This window comes from Zingiber officinale, chromosome 9A (genome assembly GCF_018446385.1).
Source record: "Zingiber officinale cultivar Zhangliang chromosome 9A, Zo_v1.1, whole genome shotgun sequence".
Taxonomy (NCBI): Eukaryota; Viridiplantae; Streptophyta; class Magnoliopsida; order Zingiberales; family Zingiberaceae; genus Zingiber; species Zingiber officinale.
In genome coordinates, this window is record NC_056002.1 from 86644899 (window position 1) to 86666892 (window position 21994).

Sequence of the window (21994 nt, forward strand, 5' to 3'; positions counted from 1 at the left end):
TCCATATATAGAATTATTCTCCTGTAGGAGGTTATGATCCATATAAAAAGATAGTTACCTTAGATACTCAACGTTAAACAAGTATCCTAAGGTCATGCCGAGCTATATCGAAACATACACTCAAATAAGATAACAATTTATGCATATATTCAATGAAAATTCAGTTTCATCCTTAGAACTAGACACACGACAATGGTATAGAAATGAGATATACATATATAGAAATGCAATATAGATAGATAAATTTTATATGGGGTGTGATTATGGATTTAAGCATTTTCCTTCATGATATTTGCTCAATAGTTTTGAGACATTCACACATGGAGATGTGAGAGAGAGACATTCCAATCATTATGTATAATTTAGAAGTTATCTTTCTACCCTTATTTTTAATTCCATGGAACATCTTTTTGGTTCACTTTCCATATGAGGCTAAAGTTGGAGTTTCTATCCATTTCTGATGGATGTATCCATTTGAAAGGTAAAATTTTCATCTTCTATACTTTATTATTCATGCATAAAAATTGACAAATTTTATTAAATATTAATATCTAATAAAATTTGTTTTTATCATAATCAAATTTCTATATCATTTAAAGAAAAAGTAAAAAATAAGGCATAGATTGAAGCCTCTATTGTTAAGGCATACATTGTAAAGGAAGTAATAATTTTTGCATCATATTATTTTGAGCCTCTTGTTCAGAGCAAAAGGCAAAGAGTGGGAAAAAATGATAAAAGTCCTATTGATCCCAATTTAAACTCATTCTCAATTTTCAACTATCTTGATTGACCAAGTGGGCCATGTAAGTAGAGATACTTAATTGGTTAAGAATGGCAGGCAACCCAGATATATATTTTACTGAATTGTCTAGAAGCATCATCATATTATGAGTTAGTATATATATTTATTAATTTTTGTATTTATTATGTCGTAAATTGTTGGTGTTATAATTTATTTTTTTAATGGCAGGATTTTTCAAAACTTATATTCTAAAATATTGACACAAGAGTTTGATCACTTCTGTGATGAAGAATTTACACCATGGTTCAAATTATATATAAGTAGATAATCTAAATTTAGTTTATATATATATGTAGACTTTTAAACATATTTATTTGACTTTAAGTTCATGATAATCAATCTCACCTTAAGTAAGAAATGTTATTCTATCTATCATGGAGTCCAAAAGCATTAGCATGCACTTGACCAGTATATTTCATATATGGATATAATTTTCATACTCAAGAATATGGAATGAGGAAGACTACACTAAATAGTGGATTTGTGTTCAGTCATCCAATGATGGAGATACAAGTAATGATTCTTATGGTTTGTTGGATGAAATTATAGAGGTAGTCTTGTTTATGTGTCATTGGCTTGACCCTGTAAGAGGGATGAAAGTGCATCCGCAATATAATTTGATTGAAATAAATTATAAGAGATTGTATAAGAGATATGAACCATTTGTGTTGGCACAAAAAACAATTCAAGTATTCTATACTTATATCCTAGTTTGAAATATGACAAGATTGATTGGTGGACTATTTATAAAATGAAAGCACGGAAAAAATTGAGGAAGTTGGGAAGACATTGCATATCAACAAGAGGAAGTTGTAAACACATTTCTAACCGAAAAATAAATTATTCTAAAGTTAAGAGATCCCAACAGAATAGTGATAAACATGGTGCAAGTGAAATTCATGAGAATGATGATGATGATGATGATAACGATAATAATGATGATGATGAGAATAGTAATGATAATGAGGACTTTGATTTTTGATGATGGATGTTTTTTTATTTTAATATAACAAAATTATAATATTCTATTTTCATATATGATAATATTTTATTTATGAGTAAAATTAATTTTAATCTGCAAATTTACAAAACTTGTAGCTCAATTAGTTGTTTATATACTATCTCATTCTTAAATATATATATATATATATTATTTGTTAATGTACTTTATTTTTTCCTATAGGTCATTACAGGTGACATCTTGGTGTTTTATTTTGTACAGTCTCTAATATGTTAGCAAATATGTTAAGTTTTTTCATGTTCTTCATTATGCATCAAATTTTTATTTACTGTATTCGATTTTTGAATTTCAGAACATCTTTAGACGGGGTAGACATAGATAAAGTACTCTTGGTCATGCATCACCTAGCAGTGCACCTACGCCTATCCCTGATCAGCCTGTACGACTATCAAATTCACCTTCGCCAGTACAGCCAGGACCATCACATCTCTCTACGCCAATTCAAGCAGTACCATCACATTTTGTTTGGCGAATACATGCAAGACCTTAACAATCAAGAGTCTATAGTCTTGCTCGGAGATTCGTAAGTACTATGTTAATATTTTATTTTTTCCAACTATCTTAATTATTTAACATTATTTATTTTTAACTTTATGGTAGATTTGCAAATTCTATATGGGTTATTCATGATATTAATAGAATTGTGAATAACCATTAGGGAGGGGTTTCAATAACATATACCAACACTCCAGCACCCACAAAAGAGCTCTGGTGGAATGAGTTTAAGGTATATCCCCTTCAGTTTATATATGAAATTAAAGTGAATATATAATCAATTATTTTTTTTCCATTCTAGTGAACATTCAATTGTGACCCAAATGAAGAGATGGAAATAAAAATAATTTTAAAGAAAAAAAATGGTGATCACATCCGGTAAGTACTTAATCATGCAAAAACTAGGAGAAAAAAGTCACCCTGCATCACTGATGAAAATTGGACTAGAATCTCTAATTTTTGGGCAACTAAGGAGAGCAAATAAAGGAGTCAACAGAATAGAACAAATTAAGTTTTTAATTCTAGAGACTCGTCTACAACATTATGGAAGACTATCAATATCGATGATGATACACATAGATTGAGAATTTTTTAACTCTTCCATTATTTTTTTAATCTATTTCAGAATATTTTATTATTTCTAATAGTAATTTTTTAGACTAAGAAAATGGGAAAGGATCCATTATTAATAGAAACTTTCACTAACACATTTCAAAAAAAAAAAGACAAGACTTGAAGTGGGGATAGAGCTAAAAATATTTAGATTTGAATTAATTTTTAATCTTCATTTATAACTTAGTTTCTATTAGTTATGTATATGCATTTATAAAATATTATTATTATAATTTTATTTTAATTTTTCTCATGACAAAACAGGAAAAATATAATGAGCTAGAGCTAGCACAGAGAAGTTCGCAAGCTAGTGATAATGCTGATGGATCTAAGTCATCTGTTGATAATAATTTAAGTTTATGGTTGGAGGAAAGTAGGGGACCAAAAAGGGAAGGATATTGGGAATGACTTCTTTCAGCCTATAGAGTTGATGGTATATCTTTTTTCACTCCACTAGCAGTAAGAGGATAAATAATTAATTTGGCTGAAGATATTAGCAATTTGAAGGGAATTATATTGCAAAGGGATGAGGAAATGAGAGAAATGCGCTGATAACAAAACCTCATAATGCGACATCTTTAGTTAGGTTCTGCTTCAAGTCATATTTATCTCAGTTTTGGTGATAATAGTGATGATTATGATGGCGATGATGGTGGCAATGATTCTTCAAGATGTTATTATGTATGAATGCTACTTGTCTTAGAATTAGTATTTTTTACCATTTGTTATTTGATTGTAAATTCTTCATTTTTATATTTTTGATTAATACTATTAATTTATTTTGAATAGGGTTGGTGAGGCCAAGGAAGGTGGTGGGAAAGTATGTCTTTACGTATTATGTTTTATGTTAGTTTATAGGATTTTCTTTTTAAAAAAATAATACTTTTTTTTTTGTTTTTTTTTTCTGATGTAGGGAAAAAAGAAGAGGAAGAATGGAAGTAGAAGTGTCTATCGCTAAAGAATAAGATGATCTCCTTTTGTATATTTCACTTGTGTTGAAACTGTATGGATATTTTGTGAATTTGCTTATGAGATTTGTAGAACTTGGTTTGGATCTTATTGAATCGGATGTATTGGTTATGTTGTGATATGGTATTTTGTTGTTGAACTTGGTTAATTGGATATTTTATGATGTTATTTGGTGTTGTTATGTGTATTGTTTGATTTGAAATTATGTTGTGTTTGTTTGTAACTATGTTATGAATGCAGAAATGAAGAGGTTATGTTAAAAAAGTTTACGTTTTATGACAAATTTTGTGATGAAAAATTTTTCATCCCAAAATTGTAAAATTATGGACAAATATGAAATTTGACACAAATTAGAAACGAAATTTGTGACAAAAAAATTTATCGCAGATTTGACGATGAATCCATTTTCATTGTAGATCTGTGACGAAAACGGAATTTGTTGCCAAATCTAGGATAAAAATCAATTTTCATCCCAAATTTACGTTTGGTGAATTATACGATGAATTTTATTTTCGTTGTAAAATTGTAATGAATTTGCCGATGAAAATAATATTTGTTGTAGAATTGGCGATGAATATACACTTTTTCATCACAGAATTTAGTAATGACTTATTCACGATGAAAATTTTTCGTCACAAAGTTTATCGCAAATTATTTTTATGGATTTTTTTTAATTCATCACAAAATATTTTTTTTGGGTAGTGATTATTACTAATTTTAAGGAAAAGGAAAGATCCAACACCCTCATCGTCTTAACCTTGGCATAAAAATACTAAAGGAAATCAAAGATTTGACTTGTGTGTTTCATGAAATATATACTTAAATGCTTATCAATGTGCCATCTACTAGTTGAACAAAGAATTGTTTTCCACTTAAAAGATTTCACCTCAAACAAACTCAATACACCCAAATATTTCCAACTCTTAACTTATGTTCCTCCTCTGGGCTCAAACTTGAAGTATACATTTTGCTGCTTTGTAAGGAATTGATGATTACATAGGTTCAGCCTTTACTCTTGGCTAATCTACTAAAGGATTAATTAGTCTTGTTCTCTATGCATGAACTGACTTCTTCTACCACAAGTTAGGTGAACCTTCTTCAATTGAATTAAACTATTCAGAAACTTTGGATGTGATTTCTTAAGTGCGCAACATAATTTATTTCCCTTGCTACTGCTAGTGATAATCTGCTTAGCTCCTATGTCACTAATTACCACTGTTTAATTAATGGAGAAATACTCTTTGTTTAATGATTTTTAGCTAAAGCTAGATTTAGATTATTTTTATAGTCTATATTTCAACATCACCTATTCTAGCAATCTTAACGACACTAATACTCTCCGACTTTGCTTTCCCAAAGTTCTCTAGCTTGTTAGCTGTAAAATACTTTTCCAAAGAACTTGATAATCTTAATCTCCAAGACAATAATCCACTCAATATCAAGTTCTGCAATGTGGTGCAACTCACTACATAGATGTAGTAATTTCTTCTTTTGTCCCAAGATCTCATCTACCCTTGTATTTCTTCTATTTCTTTCTTTCATAATTTCTACTTCATGTGTTCAAGCCTATCTCAATTTTTTGATCTATCTCAACTTTATGCAATCAATCTTAATAATATCTTCTTAAAGATAGTGTTATACATCTTTCAGATCTTATAACACGGCTCTAATTTGGATGAAACAAAACTATTAGGGTAGTACATGAGCCACGTCCCAAGCTTGACGAATAGATGCACTCGCAAATGGTTAACCGAAGTAATAAGCCAATGGATGTTCATGCCAATTTATTAATTAGGTGGTTACACCAAAAGTGGTCTTGGTAAATATTACTTTAAGTCTCAAATCATCAATAAGATAGAGATCGTAAGGTTATAGATCCAACACAGAATTGTTAAGAATGTCCTATGAAGCAAGAGAAACAAGATCTCTTTAGGCATGTTGTCCCACATATTTTTCGCCAAATAAAAAAAATAGAAAGCATAAACTCCCTGAGGAATAGAAAGGATGTACTAATTAAGTAAGCTTCTTTAAGTTTGGATGAATACAATCCAAGGAGTGAAAAAAAAACTTTCAAGAACCCTAATTATACTCACAAGCAATGGCAAGTTGTGTGTCCGGATAATTTTGTATATAATATAATCAGATTTGCTATGCTAAGACTAGGAGAATCTCATAGTAGCATAACATGACTTATTTCATTTCAAAGAGATCAGCTAAACCACCTTATATAAAGATGTAGAATAAAGCAAAATCCATTGAAATTTACCCCGAAGCACAATATGACTTTGATCTTCTCTGGTTCGCACAATCTATGCATACTCAAAAGTTAACTTCTAGTATATTTATCCCATTTGAAATTTAAACTTTACTCCTTTTATTATTCCTATGGAACCAATCATTTTATTCATGATAGGGGAGGCAAAGGTGATCCCATCTAGTTTAGCTACAAAATCAATCCCTTAAAACATGTGTAATAGGCTCATTTAGTTGAGAAGTGGCAGTCTTAGTGCCTAGCTTAGCATTGATGGCGTCTTTAGAGATGCATCTACAGTGGAGAATCTTTCAGCTGCTATCAGTGCCTGACAGCTATCCTCTCTTCACAATAATTCTCCTAATTAATTATAAACTACTTTGCAGCTGCCTGTTGCTATGCTTACAACCTGAATTTCATTGCATATATCAAAAAATAAAATAAAATAAAAAATTGGATGCAGAAAATGAAAAGCTAGAAAAAGTTGAAAATATGTGCAACGGAATTCCACCGCAGCTGTTTCAGAACTACAAATTTCTCTCCTTTTTATAATTTTCTTCTGAATCATATCACAAGTAATTAATCTAAGTCACCCATGGACAATGGATATTAACTAACAGTCCTCTTTCTTGCAACAAAGGTGCAAGTGACCTCCTAAACATACTGGAGCACATGTGCATTGTGCTTGTAATCTGCTCGCACATGCTGGAATCCAACATGGGGCTTGCTATTTCCTGCTTCTCGCACAAGGTTTAAATGCCATATGCCCCGATAATGAAAAGACTAAAGTTTAAAATTCAAATGCGATAAATATTTTAGATATAATTAGCTTTTGAATTTATTAGATTAAAAAAAAGGTTTAATTGCCGGATGGATGCCTGTGCTTCCGGTTGCCTAAGAATATATCACGGCTCTTATATTAAAAGGGCACCATAGTACCTATAACACAGAAACTTATACCGAGTGACACCCACTCACACATATGAATGGGCCAGTGTAGTGTCACTTGTTTATTCTGAATCATCCACCTATGTGCAGCAAACCTGCTCATTAGTTTATGCATAGTACAGTAGAGGAGGAATAGGGGGAGCAGCAGCATGCATGGAAGAAGAAGAATAATTAGAGCTAGATGGTCCTTGAAAACAAGGGCCAAGACAAGCGCAATCTAAGGTCTTCCTGTTGGGTCTGCATCATGCAGTCACCCTCCCTACCCCTCTCTCTTGGGATGTCTGCAACTATAATTCTTTATGCCACCGATGGAGTTGTCTTCAATCCCATCCTTTTAATTGTTTTTCATCGCTACGTAATATTATAAACCCTAGAGGGGATGGAGGCCAAATATAATAAGACCTTTACTTTCAACCTTGTATAATCTAAGCACGCTATACCTTTGAACGATCCTATTCGTGGATAAATATGGAGCAATGTGAAGAACATATCCATCGGCACAATCTCTTCTTCTTCTTCCTTTCTGCTTCTCTTGCTTGATTATTACTTTCTAGTGCTAGCTGGAATAGCAGAGAGCATGCCGAAGCTGTTTGGGATCGACGTGGTGTCCAAGGAGGAAGAGGCTGGGCCGGGGTCTGACTCGTCGTCGACAACGACGACGACGGAGCCCCGCGGCGGGGAGGGGAGGAAGTACGAGTGCCAGTACTGCTGCCGCGAGTTCGCCAACTCGCAGGCGCTGGGCGGCCACCAGAACGCGCACAAGAAGGAGCGGCAGAAGCTGAAGCGCGCCGCCCAGATGCAGCACTACCAGCACCTCCACGGCAGCAGAGGCGGCGGTATTCTGTTTCATAGAAATCCCATCGTGTCGGCCTTCGCCCCGCCGCCTCACCTCTTCCCGGACAATCCGCCGGCCTCCCCAACATCTGGGTGGGTCTACTTCTCCCGAGACGCGTCCGCAGCGCCACCGGCGCCGCCCTTCAACGGTTGCGTGTTTCCCTCCTCCAGTAGCTCTACCCGGTTCCCAGCGGTTACGCCCGCGTACAACTACTCCGCCGCCAGCTACGGCCACGAAGAGACCTCCTTCGCCAGGTTCACCGTCTCCAGCCAGAGTAAGACAGCGAGAACGGAGGAGGCGCTGGAGTTGGATCTCCAACTCAGCCTGGCTCCCGCTGGATCCTGACTCGCAGCATGGAAAAAATGCCTCTTTTTCTTAAACTATAACGATGAACAGCGCAAGATCAGCGATGACCACGACGCCTTTAATTAGGTGCACTACAGACCCTGTAAATTTCTTAATATCCGTCCTTTATCATCATTCTTTTCACATTTAATTTCGGTTTGTGACCATTCCACAACAATTCACCAGTTTAAATTACTCAAAACCTGAGAATAAACCAGTGTGGAGGAGGATGGTGCTCATCACAAATTAAACAAACAACAAAATTAAAATGGAGAAATTAAAAGCATATATATATATATATATATATATATATATATATATATGATAAGCTAAGCGATACTTTGTGCGCGACCGTGAGTGAAATCCGACGTGGGCTATCTGACGCGGCCAAAATTCAATTTTTTTTAATCTCTCTCATCTGCATATAACAATTTTTCTCTCTCATCTGCATGCAACTATAAAATTTTTTAATCTCTCTCTCATCTGATTGCATGCAACAATCACTGTGCTGCTAATTTTTAAAGGTAATGTAGCTGCTACAATGTTATAGCAACTATTACACAATAACTGCTACACGTTGTAGCAGCTTCTGAATAGTAGATACTATAACGTGTAGCAATGTTATTATATAATTACTATGTTGTAATAGTTACTGCACCGTTGTATCAGCTACTGCACCGTTGTAGTAGCTTCTGCACCATTATAGCAGCTACTGCACCGTTGTAGCAGCTACTGCACCGTTATAGCAGCAACTGCACCGTTGTAGCAGTTTCTACACCGTTGTAGTAGCTTCTGTACCGTTGCAGCAGCTTCTGCACCGTTGCAGCAGCTTCTGCACCGTTGTAGCAACTACTGCACCGTTGTAGCAGCTACTGCACCGTAGCTTCTGCACCGTTGTAGCAGCTACTACACCGTTGTAGCAACTTCTGCACCGTTGTAGTAGTTATTGTACCGTTGTAGCAACTTCTGCACCGTTGTAATAGCTTCTACACCTTTGTAGCAGCTACTACATCGTTGTAGCAGATACTGCACCGATGTAGTAGCTATTGCATAGTAATTGCTACAAGTTGTAATAGCTACTGCATAGTAGCTGCTACAACATTGTATCATCACTGTTGTAGCAACTATTACATAAATAACTGCTATAAGTTGTAGCAGCTACTGCATAGTAGCTGCTACAACATTGTATCATTACTACCATAAATTTTTTTGCATGTAATAAAAAGAGAGAAGATAAAATATCATTTTAATTTAAAAAGAAAGAGAGAAAAGTTGTTGCATGCAGATGAGAGAGAGATTAAAAAAATTATATTTTGGCCGCGTCGGATTTCGCTTACGATCGCGCATAAAATGTCGTTCAACATATCAAATCTCTCTCTCTCTCTCTCTCTCTCTCTCTCTCTCTCTCTCTATATATATATATATATATATATATATATATATATAACTCCGACTACTACGTTCCGCTGCTAGCTCACCGCCATAGCATTTCTATAGTATATATATATATATATATAATCATATGCACTAAAACATTTTAAGAAATATTTAAAAATAGATACATAAACCATAGTTTCAATTTTTTTTATGTCTCATTATTTTACATGTCTATCCTTAAATATCTTCTTAAAATTTTCTTTAAATATATCAATTTTTTATATATAAATATATATATCTGAAGCTGTCTGAATGAAGAAAATTGGAAAGACAGGAATGGGATGACCACTGACGAGATGAAGACCTAGATCCTGCAAAACAAAACCAAAATTAGGGAAGAAGTCCCTAGCGTTGGCCTTCCGACGCTCAAGTCAAAATCATGAAGAGAATGAGTAATCCCGAAAATAGAAAATCTTGCCTTTCTCATATCTGGCGTATCTTTTTATACCTTTTTCTATGATCGTTTATCTGCCCTTATTAAATGATATTAATTGTAAGAGGAAGACTTTTTTATCTTAACTTCCATGCATTGATGATAAATATAGTATTTTTTTATCTTGGCTTCCTTATATTTAATGATAGACGATGTGTTCTCTTTTGCTTCATTGTCTCCTCCAGTGTAATGTCATCCATTGCGTTGGACGGGCAGTCCGAGCGGCTCGTTTCCCTGCCGACCAACCCATGATGCCCCAATCGGCCGGGTGATGTCTGCTCAGCCACTCTTTTACTGACCAGGATAACTGTAAGTCCGACATTAATCGCCTTGACTTTGACTGACACCGTGTCAATTGACCCGTGACAGGTGGTTCTCCCTTATCATCGCATCATAAGCCTCCCCCTCAAGTCTAATCAAAGGAGGCTACATGTCCGACTGGGTGGACAACTGGTCCTTGGCGATTTTTTACGTTCAATCGGAATGCTCGGTCTCTAATATCTAATCGGCACATCAACCACGGTGCTCAATCTCTGTCTGACCATGGCAAATGGATGATCGGAGGGTCTTTAGTTTCAATGAATGCTTGTCTGTCCAGCTAAGCTTTATTTTCTTCGAGTATTTTAGTTTTTTAACTCATTTTTCAAGCATTGCGTAAACTCGTGGCTTCGTGATTCTTCCAACCTGTAACGACTTATCTACTTAGCCGATCGATCCATTTTGTTTTCATGGTCGTCGCTTGACCGTTTAACATGGGTGTAATGTCGCCGCTCGACCATTGATGCCGCTTGACCACTGATGACGATAGGAGTTTAAGGTCGTCACTCGACCGTTGACAAAGACAGGGGATTAAGATCGCTGCTCAACTGATGACAAAAACAAGCGCTTAAGGTCGCTACTCGACTGTTGACAAAGACAGGTGTTTAAGGTCGCACCTCGACCGCTGATGACGATAGGAGTTTAAGGTCATCGCTCGACCACTGACGAAGACAGGGGTTTAAGGTCGTCGCTCGACCACTGATGAAGATAGGGGTTTAAGGTCGCCGCTCTACTGTTGACGAAGACATGGGTTTAAGGTCGTCGCTCGACCGTTGACAAAGACAGGGGTTTAAGGTCACTGCTCGACCGTTGACGATGATAGGGGCTTAAAGTCGCTACTCGACCGTTGACGAAGACAGAGGTTTAAGGTCACCGCTCGACCGTTGATGATGATAGGGGTTTAAGGTCGCCGCTCGACCATTGATAATGATAAGAGTTTAAGGTTGTCGCTCAACCATTGATGACGACATGGGTTTGTGGTCGCCGCTCAACCGTTGAAGAAGACAGGGGTTTAAGGTCGCCGCTTGATCATTGATGATGACGAGAGTTTAAGGTCATCGCTCGATCGTTAACTTGGCCTGGTCAGGCCAAGTGTCTGGAAAACTTTGGATTTTATTCATGTCGATCCTGCATCTAGAAGGCATATACACAAGTACATTTATATTTGCTCACGCACCTCTCACCTAGGCCTATAGGATTGAAGATGATTCACACTCCATGACCACTCGAGTCATATCCCGTTTTCATCTTTGTAAGGTCCCCGAGCAAAGTTTCTGTACGACTTTATAAGGTCCCACCCATGGAGCTTCAAGTTTGGTGATGTCACCGATCGGCTAAATTTTCTTTCACACTAGATCATCGACCTGGAAGGACCTTGGGATCACCCTCCTATTGTAGTTTCACCTCATTTGCTGTCGGTAAGCCATTAGTCGAACGACCGCTTTATCCCGCATTTCATCCACCAAGTCGAGCTCCATTAGCCTTTGCTCACCACTTCATTTGTCGTAGAGTCACACTCGGTCGGATTCTATTCCAATCTCTACAGGAACCACCGATTCTCCTCCTTACACCAGTTGGAACAGTGTTACGTCGGTCGGCTCCTTTGGAGTCGTGCGAAGTGCCCACAAGACACTTGAGAGCTCGTCGACCCAGCTACCTCCTGCGTGGTTGAGCCGAGTTCGTAAGTCTCTGAGGATCTCTCAGTTTGTGACTTCTGCCTGACTGTTGCTCTGGGGTAGGCAACTGAGGTAAAAGTCTGCTAGATGTCATAGCCCTCGCACCACTCCCTGAGCTTCTGACCTACGAACTACCTCCCATTATCCGAGATGAGCTAGCGGGGGATGCCGAACCGACAGAGGATGTTCTACCAGATGAACTTGATGACCATCTCCTCACTTATCTTTGCCAGGGGCTCAGCCTCCACCCATATTGAAATGTAGTCCACAACGATGTGCAGGAACCTCCGCTGACTGGTTGCCATGGGCAATGGCCCCACGATGCCCATGCCTCATTGGTCAAACAGGCAAAATACGATGGATGACTTCATTTCTTCGATCAGCTGGGCCGAAATATTGTGATACTTTTAGCAGGAAATGCATGTGGCTGCCGTCCGAGCGGCATCCTCTTGGAGAATTGGCCAGAAGTATCTGGCCAGGAGAATCTTTCAAGCTAGCGATCAACTGCCTGAATGGCTTCCGTAGGAGCCTGGTGTACTTCTTACAAAATGTACGTCGCGTCCTCTAGTCCAATACACTTGAGCAAAGGCCTTGAGAAGGCTCTTTTGTATAGCTGATCTCTGACCAATGTGAATCGTAGGACCCTCATTTTCAATAGACGCACCGCTTCCTAGTCGACCGATGTACTCCCCGATTGGAGAAATTCAATTAACAGTGTTCTCTAGTTGCTCGGAAAGATAACTCCCACCATCTGATCAATATGCGCAACCAAAGAAACCTGTTCGATCGGCTAACTGATCACAACCAGTGATAATGAACTAGCTAACTGTCACGCTCCGCAAGTGTACGGAAATGTCGCAAGTAATATAAAAGATTATCGTATCCACAGGGACTGAAATAAGCACTAGAAATATCTCAAAGCGAATTAGCTAAACAACTAATCAATTGATTTCAAATGCTAGGATAAAAATAAATCTAAAATGAAAGATTAACAAACAAGAGTTTGGGGTTTGAGTTATGATAAAGGGAGGTTCTAGGAGTTTTGGTTTCTTTGTAAGATCTCTTGAATGTATATGATTTACCAATTCTTATTTCTCAATTGTCTAATATTTGTAGAAGATTGTCGGTTCTCTCTTGCAATAGATAGCCGGCTTAGGACTGAAACATGTACCTAAATGTGATCAATTAGATATGAACCTACGTTGTCCTTACACAGGATTGCACCTATTACTATGCTTCCCTTGGATACCAACATAGAAGTTTATAGCTTCTTAACCCATAAAGATACACGGATGAATCATAAAATCTATCCTACGCTCTTGAATATTCTCATTTCCCCTTCAAGGTTATCCCTCAAACGTCCTTACACGGGCTTGCACCTATCACGTGGATCCCTCGGAAAATCGAGTGAGAGTTAATCTCTACAGAGTCTATAAGATATCTAAACAATCAATCAAGAATGAGAATTAAACCCTAATCACAATTAATCATTCAAGATCCAATCGATACAAACTAGGCAACATCATTGAAGCAAAGAAATGACAAATCCACAAGAGTTTACATCAATTTATCTCACAAATACTCCCTCCATCCTAGAACACAAAGATCTACTCCATAAAACGAAGAAAGAAAACCAAATATAGGAAGATTACAAGCATTTCTTCCATCCCAATCCAAGAAGAGGAGAGAAAGAAAACTTATCTACAATATAGCTCCATCTTCAGATCCAATCCTCAATCCCGAAGTCGAATTCGCCAAGATCTCCCTTTAGATCGCCCAATGATCCTCCCAAGAATAGGAGGAATCCACCAAATCTTGCTTTCTCCCAAAGGGGAGAAGATCCCCTTTCAAATCTTCAAAGAAACTTTAAATAGAGGGGGGTTTGCGGGCGCCACACGGCCCCGAGGCATGGCCGTGTGAGGTTCACATGGCCAGAATCTTTCCCCTCTCTTCCATCTATACACGGTCGTGTGGTGTACACGGTCGTGGACAACTTCCATCAAAACCTCCAAGCACGGCCGTGTAGATCCACACGGCCTGGACTGCCCCAGCTTCTGGAAACCTGGCATGACCGTGTGGTGCACATGGCCAGAACACTTTTAAGCGCTGGGAACCCTGCATGGTCGTGTGGTGCACACGGCCAGGGCCTTCTTGGTCTTTAGAAACCTTACACGGCCATGTAGATCCACACGGCCATGAAAGGATTGAACTCTGATTTGCTTTAAGACTTGGCACGGTCATGTGATGTTCACACGGCCATGCCAAGTTCCTTTGCTGTTGCTGCCACACGGCCTCCGAACTCCACACGGCCAGAGCTCCCTACCAATGCAGGGTCGTGTCTGGTACACGGCCAGGTGCCTTCTCGCTTGCTTTGCTCATAAGTTTTGTCCAAGAATGCAGAATCTTCACCAAATTCGACTCCTGTGTACAGAAAATGTACAAAAGAAGATCTCCGAACAAAAAGAGTAAATATGCTAAAAGGAAAACTGGAAGTACAAAAATGCATAGATCAAGCATGCTCAAAGTATGTAAATGTGTGTTAAAACATGCATAAAAGTATATAAAATCTACGCACATCACTAACTTAGCCAGTTCATCTGCTGCTTAATTGTCCAATCGGGGAATCTTCTGGACAGTGACTTTTTTAAAATTTATCTTTAGCTTCTCAAAGGCTTTTGCATATAACTTGAGTCGAGGGTTTCTAATCTTGAATGCCCCCGCCAGCTGCTGGATGGCCAACTGGGAGTCCGAGTGAATGAGGACTTTTGTGTAAGGTAATAGGTTGATAAACACGCAAACGCGCAGTAGAAAAAACTTATTTCCTCCAGAAGATCCATGCGAAGGGAAGAAACAATTTCTGAAAACTAATCTATGCTAAGTTACATGATAGGATTATACCTTTGTTGCGTGCCCTTCACAATCCCGACAGCAACTTTTTTCTCTAGATCCAGATCTCAGCGTGTTCAAATGTCTGCGCCTCTATGGTATCCACATGAATAAGCCTTGTCTTCGTTTGTCTCACAAACTCAATAAGATGGAGAAGAACACACAAGGTTGTGCTAGCAACCTAAAGGGGTGTGTTCAGCCAAGATGAGGAAGGAGGAAGAAGAAGAATGCCAAGGGTCTTTTTCATTCACATCTTATGAAAATCACTTCCAAAATGATTTATATAACCATCTCATGATATACCAAGAGTCTCCACCCTTTCATCTTCTAATCCAATGGCTCAAAATCAACCATTCAATCTAATGGTTGAATTTTGACCATTCAACTTTCTTTGTGACTCAAGTTCACCCAATGAGTCTAACCCATTGATTCCCATGCAATTGAACTCAATCCAACAATTGGATCCCTTTGAGTCTAACTCAATAAGTCAAATTCGGATTACACTTAATCTAATGATTCATCACATGAACCTATCTCCATATCAACTTGTTCTTAGTGTGTGTAACACCCACAAAACTATAAGATAAGTATATGGGTGTTATTTGCTTTAGAGGATAAGAGTAAGAAGAATCAAAAGAAAAAGAAATAAGAGAAATAAAAAAAAAGAGGTGAAGGTTTGAACCTTGAACCTCTCACAAAGGATAGAAATAAAATTATGTATGATAACCACTAGGATAATGAATAACATATGAATGGAAAATGATGGGAATTGTAGTTAAAAATGAAGATATAATTAAGTGAGGGAACAAGAGAAAATCAAGTAGTTTTCTTCCCCTTGTTTACCTCTTGGTAAAGAAAAGGAGTAAGCAAAAGACAAGTTGTCTTTTCTATTTTTTTTTCTTTTCTCTATTTTCGTGGGGATTAAGAGAGTGAGGATGAGAAGAGTTAAGGGAGATGAATGAGGACATATTCTCATTAGAAAAGTATATACATGAATTAAGGAGAAAGGGAAGCAAAATTCATATTTGTTTCTTCCACCCACTTAGCATAAAAAGGAAAGAAAGAAAAGGATTTCATTTTCTTTCTTCTTCCTCACCATTGCCGAAACTAGAGCTCTTCTCCCTCATCACCACAAGCCGAGTTTAGATCTTCTTCCTAAGAGAAAACTAAGATACAAGAAGGAGCCTTCAAGGTGTACCCTTCCAAGCAAGAGAAATCAAAAGGAGTGCTAAAAGAAGAAGCTCTATTCTTCCTCTCCACCAAGGGTGCCATTTCCTTAAGGATTAACAAGTGAACACTAGGTAAGCTTCCCCTCACCTGTGGTACAATAGCTCATATGGTTTTCCATGAAGATAGATTGCTAAAAAAAAACTAGGGTTGCTTATGGAAATTTCGGCCAAGACAAAAGGAAGAGTCTAAGAAATTTTAAACTAGAATGCTTATTATTCTTCTTGTGACATGTATCTTATGTACGAGGTTAATCTAATGTTTCTATGCTAGAATGATTAATTAGAACTTAGATCCATGAACCTTAGACTCTCGGCCAAGCATGAACAAGAGGACTAGGTAAGCTAAAGACTCAAACTAAACATGCTCCCTTGTTCTTGTGTTATGTACCCTATGAAAATGGTGTTGTTAACTTTTTCTCTTACTTGTATGTTGATTGAAACTCCATTTTCTTATGCTCATGAATTTTCGGCCATGGAAGAACTAAAGGCCTAGGAGAGCTTTAAACCTAAAACTAAGCATGCTATGATTTTTCCTAAGACAAGATATGAAGCTAAAATGTTATGCCTTGATTGTATGTTGGTTTGAAAGTCTATTTTATGCTTATGAAGATTCGGCCATGTTGTGATTTGAGGCCTAGGAAAGTTTAAACCAAGGCTAAGATGCTCATGACCTTCTTGATGAAATGATATGAAACTAGTTTGATGTTCTTAGGGTTGCTTGTTATATAGAAATTTAGTTACATGTAACTTTCGGCCACACTAAGCTTTAGGGCTAGGATGCTTAGATTTTAAACTAAGTTTACTCATAATGTTTCTTGTAATAAATGCTATGAAATGTGTTTGTGGTTTCTATACTCTTGTGCCACTAGAAACCTAGTTTTCATGCTCACATGTTTCGGCCACCATTGGTTTAAAGGCCTAGGGAAACTTAGAACCCAACTTGGATATGCTCATGATGTTTCTTGTGATAAATGCTATGAAATGTAGTTGTGGTTTCCATGCTCTTATGCCCTAGAAACCTAGTTTTCATGCTCACATGTTTCGGCCACTATTGGTCTAAAGGCCTAGGGAAATTTAGAACCCAACTTAGATATGCTCGTGATGTTTCTTGTGATAAATGCTATGAAATGTAGTTGTGTTTTCCATGCTCTTATGCCACTAGAAATCTAGTTTCCATGCTTAATATGTTTCGACCACCTTGGGTTAATGGGTTTAGGAAGTTTGGAACTTGAACCAAATGTGCTTATGATGTTCCTCATGAAAGGTGTAGGATATTGGCTTAAGGTTCAACACCTTCATGCTACATGTTACCTAGAATAAGGCTTGCTAGGGTTCGGCCATGATAAGGATAGAAGCTTATGGAACTTAGAACCCAAATTAAACATGCTCAAGTTGTTCCTTATGAAATATGATGTGATATAAGTTAGGGTTTTCATGTTTACATGTTGTTTAGAACTTGATTGCTCTTCATGAAGGTTTTGGCCATGAAAGAATTAGAAACCTAGGAGGGCTTAAAAATTTAGGTTAACATGTTTATGATCTTTCTTATGATAGGATGTGAAGTTAGCATGAGATTCTTATGTTTGTATGTTGTCTAGAGTTCATGTCCCTACTCTTGACTTTCGGCCATAAGAGGTTTAGTGACCTAGATGTGCCTCACATGCTATGCTATGAATTAAGAGATGCTATTTAAATGATTCCATGTATGATTATGTCTTTCTATGATGAGTGATATGTTCATTATGTATGCTTATGACCCATGCATGTGCTATGTGCCCAATTATGCATGCTTTATGATATGATAAATGACATGTCCATTATGTACGTTTATGATCCATGCATGTGCTGTGTGCCCAAATATACATGCCTTATGATGTGATAAATGACATGTTCATTATGTATGCTTATGATCCATGCATGTGCTGTGTGCCCAAATATCCATGTTTTATGATATGTTAAGAAATATGTTACGCATGAAATGATAAGAACTATGATATGTATGACATGCTACTTTACTTTATGTATGGCTTGTACCAAGGGTGGGCTCCATAAGCGCCCCGGGGTCGATGGACTAAGAAACGGGCCTCGTTAGGGATGGGCTCCTAAGTGCCCCTAGGTCGATGGACTAAGTGTTAGTTAGAGCCCTAGAGCCAATTATTTGATGATTGTATGGACTCATTGTATCATATTCTTGTATATTAATAAAGGCATTTGTTTGGTTATTATACTTATTTGTATTAGTGCCAAATAGACTAAGTATAATAGCGTCCTTGAGTAGAAGGTTCATACCTATATCAATCGATTAGTTGAATCGATAGTGAGATGATATAGGGAACACTACTCTAAATCATTCCTAGTCGAGTATTAACATTCAGGGACAATGTTAATGCAATAAGACTAGCATGTAGGTCAGCTCGATGACTTGATCTCACAAGTCATGGATATAGAGATATCAACCTGACACATGGGTATACATTGGAGAATGTATACTGAATGACCCGCCATGAGAAAGTATCATGGATCATTATATGAGTGTCATATACTTTCTCATGTGGCTATTAGTATGACTATTAGTCCTTAGACCTGAAGTCACCATGGATCCCTACATAAGGAGTTATGTACTTTGGTTTCGTCAAACGTCACCCGTAACTATGTGGACTATAAAGGCGATTACTGGATATATAACGAATTATGCAGAGGGATGTGAGTGATGTAGATGGAATCTATCTCTCCCATATGACGGGAGCAACATCGGTATTCTTGATAGAGTGAGACCACTAAGTGCATGACCATGCCCAAATGAGTCAACATGAGATGTTGAGCTCATTTGATCGAGTGAGTCTACTTGGAGTTCAAGATTTAGATTGATTAGAGGATGACACGGTCTATGCCTCATATTGATCAATCTAGATGTCTAGGATAGAAGGACAATGTCACATATTGTGAGGAGTCACAATTAGTAGTCACAAGGTGATGTCGGATCTCGACATTCTTGTAACTTGGGTAGTAATGATGTGTTGCTACATACCGCTCATTACTTATGCTCCTAAATGGGTTTAGGGCATTGCCAACGTTACAAGAACCTATAGGGTCACACACTAAGGACAATTAGATGGAGATTAGGTTCATATGATGAACCAAGAGGATTAGATTCATTTGATGAATCAAATTGGATTAAGAGTAATCCTAATTGGGCTAACTTGAGTTCGACTCAAGTTGATTCATGTGTTCAATGAGTCTAATTTAGATTTTGACTCATTGAATCAATTTAATTAAATGAATTAGATTCATTATATTAAGTTGGCTTGAATCAAATGATTGGATTCGATCAACCATGGAAGAGATTTGGTCATGTTTGACTTGACTTGAGAGGAAGATTAAAAGTCAAGTTTGACTTGACTTTATGCCACCTCATTGGTGAGTTGGCATTGATGTGGACAAATGATGTTACTCCACATCATCATGGGTGCCACCTCATGGAAGTTACAAAGCCATTTTCTTAATAACTTCACATTAATTGCATTTAATGGGGAGTTACACATGAAGAGTGGCCGACCACTTTGGTTTGAATGGTGAATTCATTTTTCCATTCAAGTGTGCTTCTTCTTCCTTCTTCCTCTCAAGCTCTCCCTCTCCCTCTCCTCCTTGCTTGGCCGAATCTTACCAAGGTGCTAGCACACCTTTGTGTGACGTTTTCTCCACCTACGTGTCTGTGTAGATACTTCTAGAGGACCGACGCTTGACGGTCTAGAGATCCGACAATTCCTTGGACGAGCGGGAATGCGAAAGGGCACGCTTCAAGGTATACTTCTCAACACATAGATCTAGGAGTAGATCTAAAGGTTTTTGAAACTCGTACTCGTAATTTCCGTTCTGTTTTCCTTGCACGGATCTACGGCTTTGGGTGATTCGGGGTTTCCGTGACGCGAAAAACCCAACAGTGGTATCAGAGCCACGTGCAAGGCTTGTACGAGTTTAATTTTTGGTTTTATGAAAACTAAAGTTTCTGTAATTTTCTGTAAAATTATGATTTTTGGGTTTTTATGAGTATTTTTCTCGAGTAATCGAAGCACAAGTGTTTAGACGCTTGTAGGCTTCGACTACCGGGAAGATTTTTCCAAAACGGTGATGTTTCGACCCAAATCCGTTTGGGACAGCGAGCGAAGGCGCTGTAGGATCGCTTAGGAGCAACTCATGATGGTTAGATCGTGGGTAGGGGCACTCCCCTAACCCCGCAAGGGGATTTGCTTCGCGATTGCGCCCGAAATCGCTAATCGGGACCGCCGGGAAAATTCTTCTCAAAGGTTTCGTCCCAAATTATTTTGGGACAGCGAGTTTAGACGCTGTTGGATCGCAAAGGAACCCTCGCGATGGTTAGATCGCGGGCCCCGCAAGGGGATCCGTTCCGCGATTGCGCCCGAAACCGCTAAACGGGACCGCTGGGAAATTTTACTCGTAAAAATTGTAAAAATTAATTTTAAAATTATAGAAAATTATGAAAATATATAATTTTGAATTATATATTAATTTTGTGATAGTCATGGCCCAAAAACCCAATATGATTGGATTGTGTTGTAATTCATAATACGGCCTGCGTGACGCTATGTGTTTGCGCGTGTTGTATGTTTTTATTTTTCCACGACCTGCGCGTCGTGCCTTTCTCATATATTCTGGTTATAAATTAGATTTAGACTCGAATGTAACTCGAGTTTCAAATTGTAATGTACAAATTGGAGCGGTGGAGGGTCCACACGAGACGGAGTTCCGAGGCGGGCACGAGCAACACAAGGTGGTCAAAGGGAGGAGATTGGAGAAGCTGTTGACCCTAGGATGACCATTCGATCTTCTCATTGGCTTGAGAAGATCATAGTGGGGCCATGACTAAATCACAAATAGATTAATTAGTTAATTGCTTATGTATATGATGCATATTTAATAAGTAATTAATTAATTAGTGTCTTACGATTAGATTAGATCTAAGTCGTGCACATGATGCACCCTTGCGATTAGATTAGATCTAAGTCGTGTACAAGATGCATCTTTTTCGATTAGATTAGATCTCGATCGAACCAACTCTAAATGCCTAACCGTGCCGTGATACCTATCACTACCTCGATCACATGTATTGTTGAATCTGCCAAAGCAGAGCAATACATATTATCTTGGTAGGGTACGGAGGGACAATCTTGGTCCCGCCTATCAACGTATGGGTGAATACAAACTCAATTAGATTTAGTATTCCTAGTTGCTCGGTTAGATCGAGTCAACTATAGGCATTCTTCCAACGGTTGGAAAAGATAGGTCAAAATCACATCTATATTAACTCTCGGGCGTATTAGCCAAAGCTAACTCGAGTTTTAATATAAATGCGGATATTGATTCTATAAACAAGAGTTGCATAGAGATGTAATTGGTAATCGTTACCTACCGATCATACTAAGCCTTGGGCGTATTAGCCAAAGCTAACTCAAGGGTTAGTATGATGTGGATCTTGTCCCACAAGAATTATAGAATTCAGTGGGAGCATCATTTAGTTAAAGGCCTAATTAAATGATTAAGAATATGATATTTATTTCTGCTTGTATTCTGTTGTAGATAACCATGACGTCAAATACGAACACCTTCTCCCTGCGATCTGTCCTTGAGAAGGACAAGCTCAACGGAGCAAATTTCCTGGACTGGTACAGGAACTTGAGAATAGTTCTCACCCAGGAACGTAAACTGTACGTTCTGGAGC

At 37.9% G+C, this 21994-nt stretch overlaps 1 protein-coding gene across 1 annotated transcript; it reads left to right on the top strand.

The window, feature by feature from the left end:
* Positions 1-7675: 7675 nt before the first annotated feature.
* Positions 7676-8464, top strand: LOC122019307 (zinc finger protein GIS3-like). Its single transcript, XM_042576788.1, has one exon. The coding sequence runs from the start codon at positions 7676-7678 to the stop codon at positions 8276-8278; it is 603 nt and encodes a 200-aa protein (XP_042432722.1). The 3' UTR covers positions 8279-8464.
* Positions 8465-21994: the final 13530 nt, after the last annotated feature.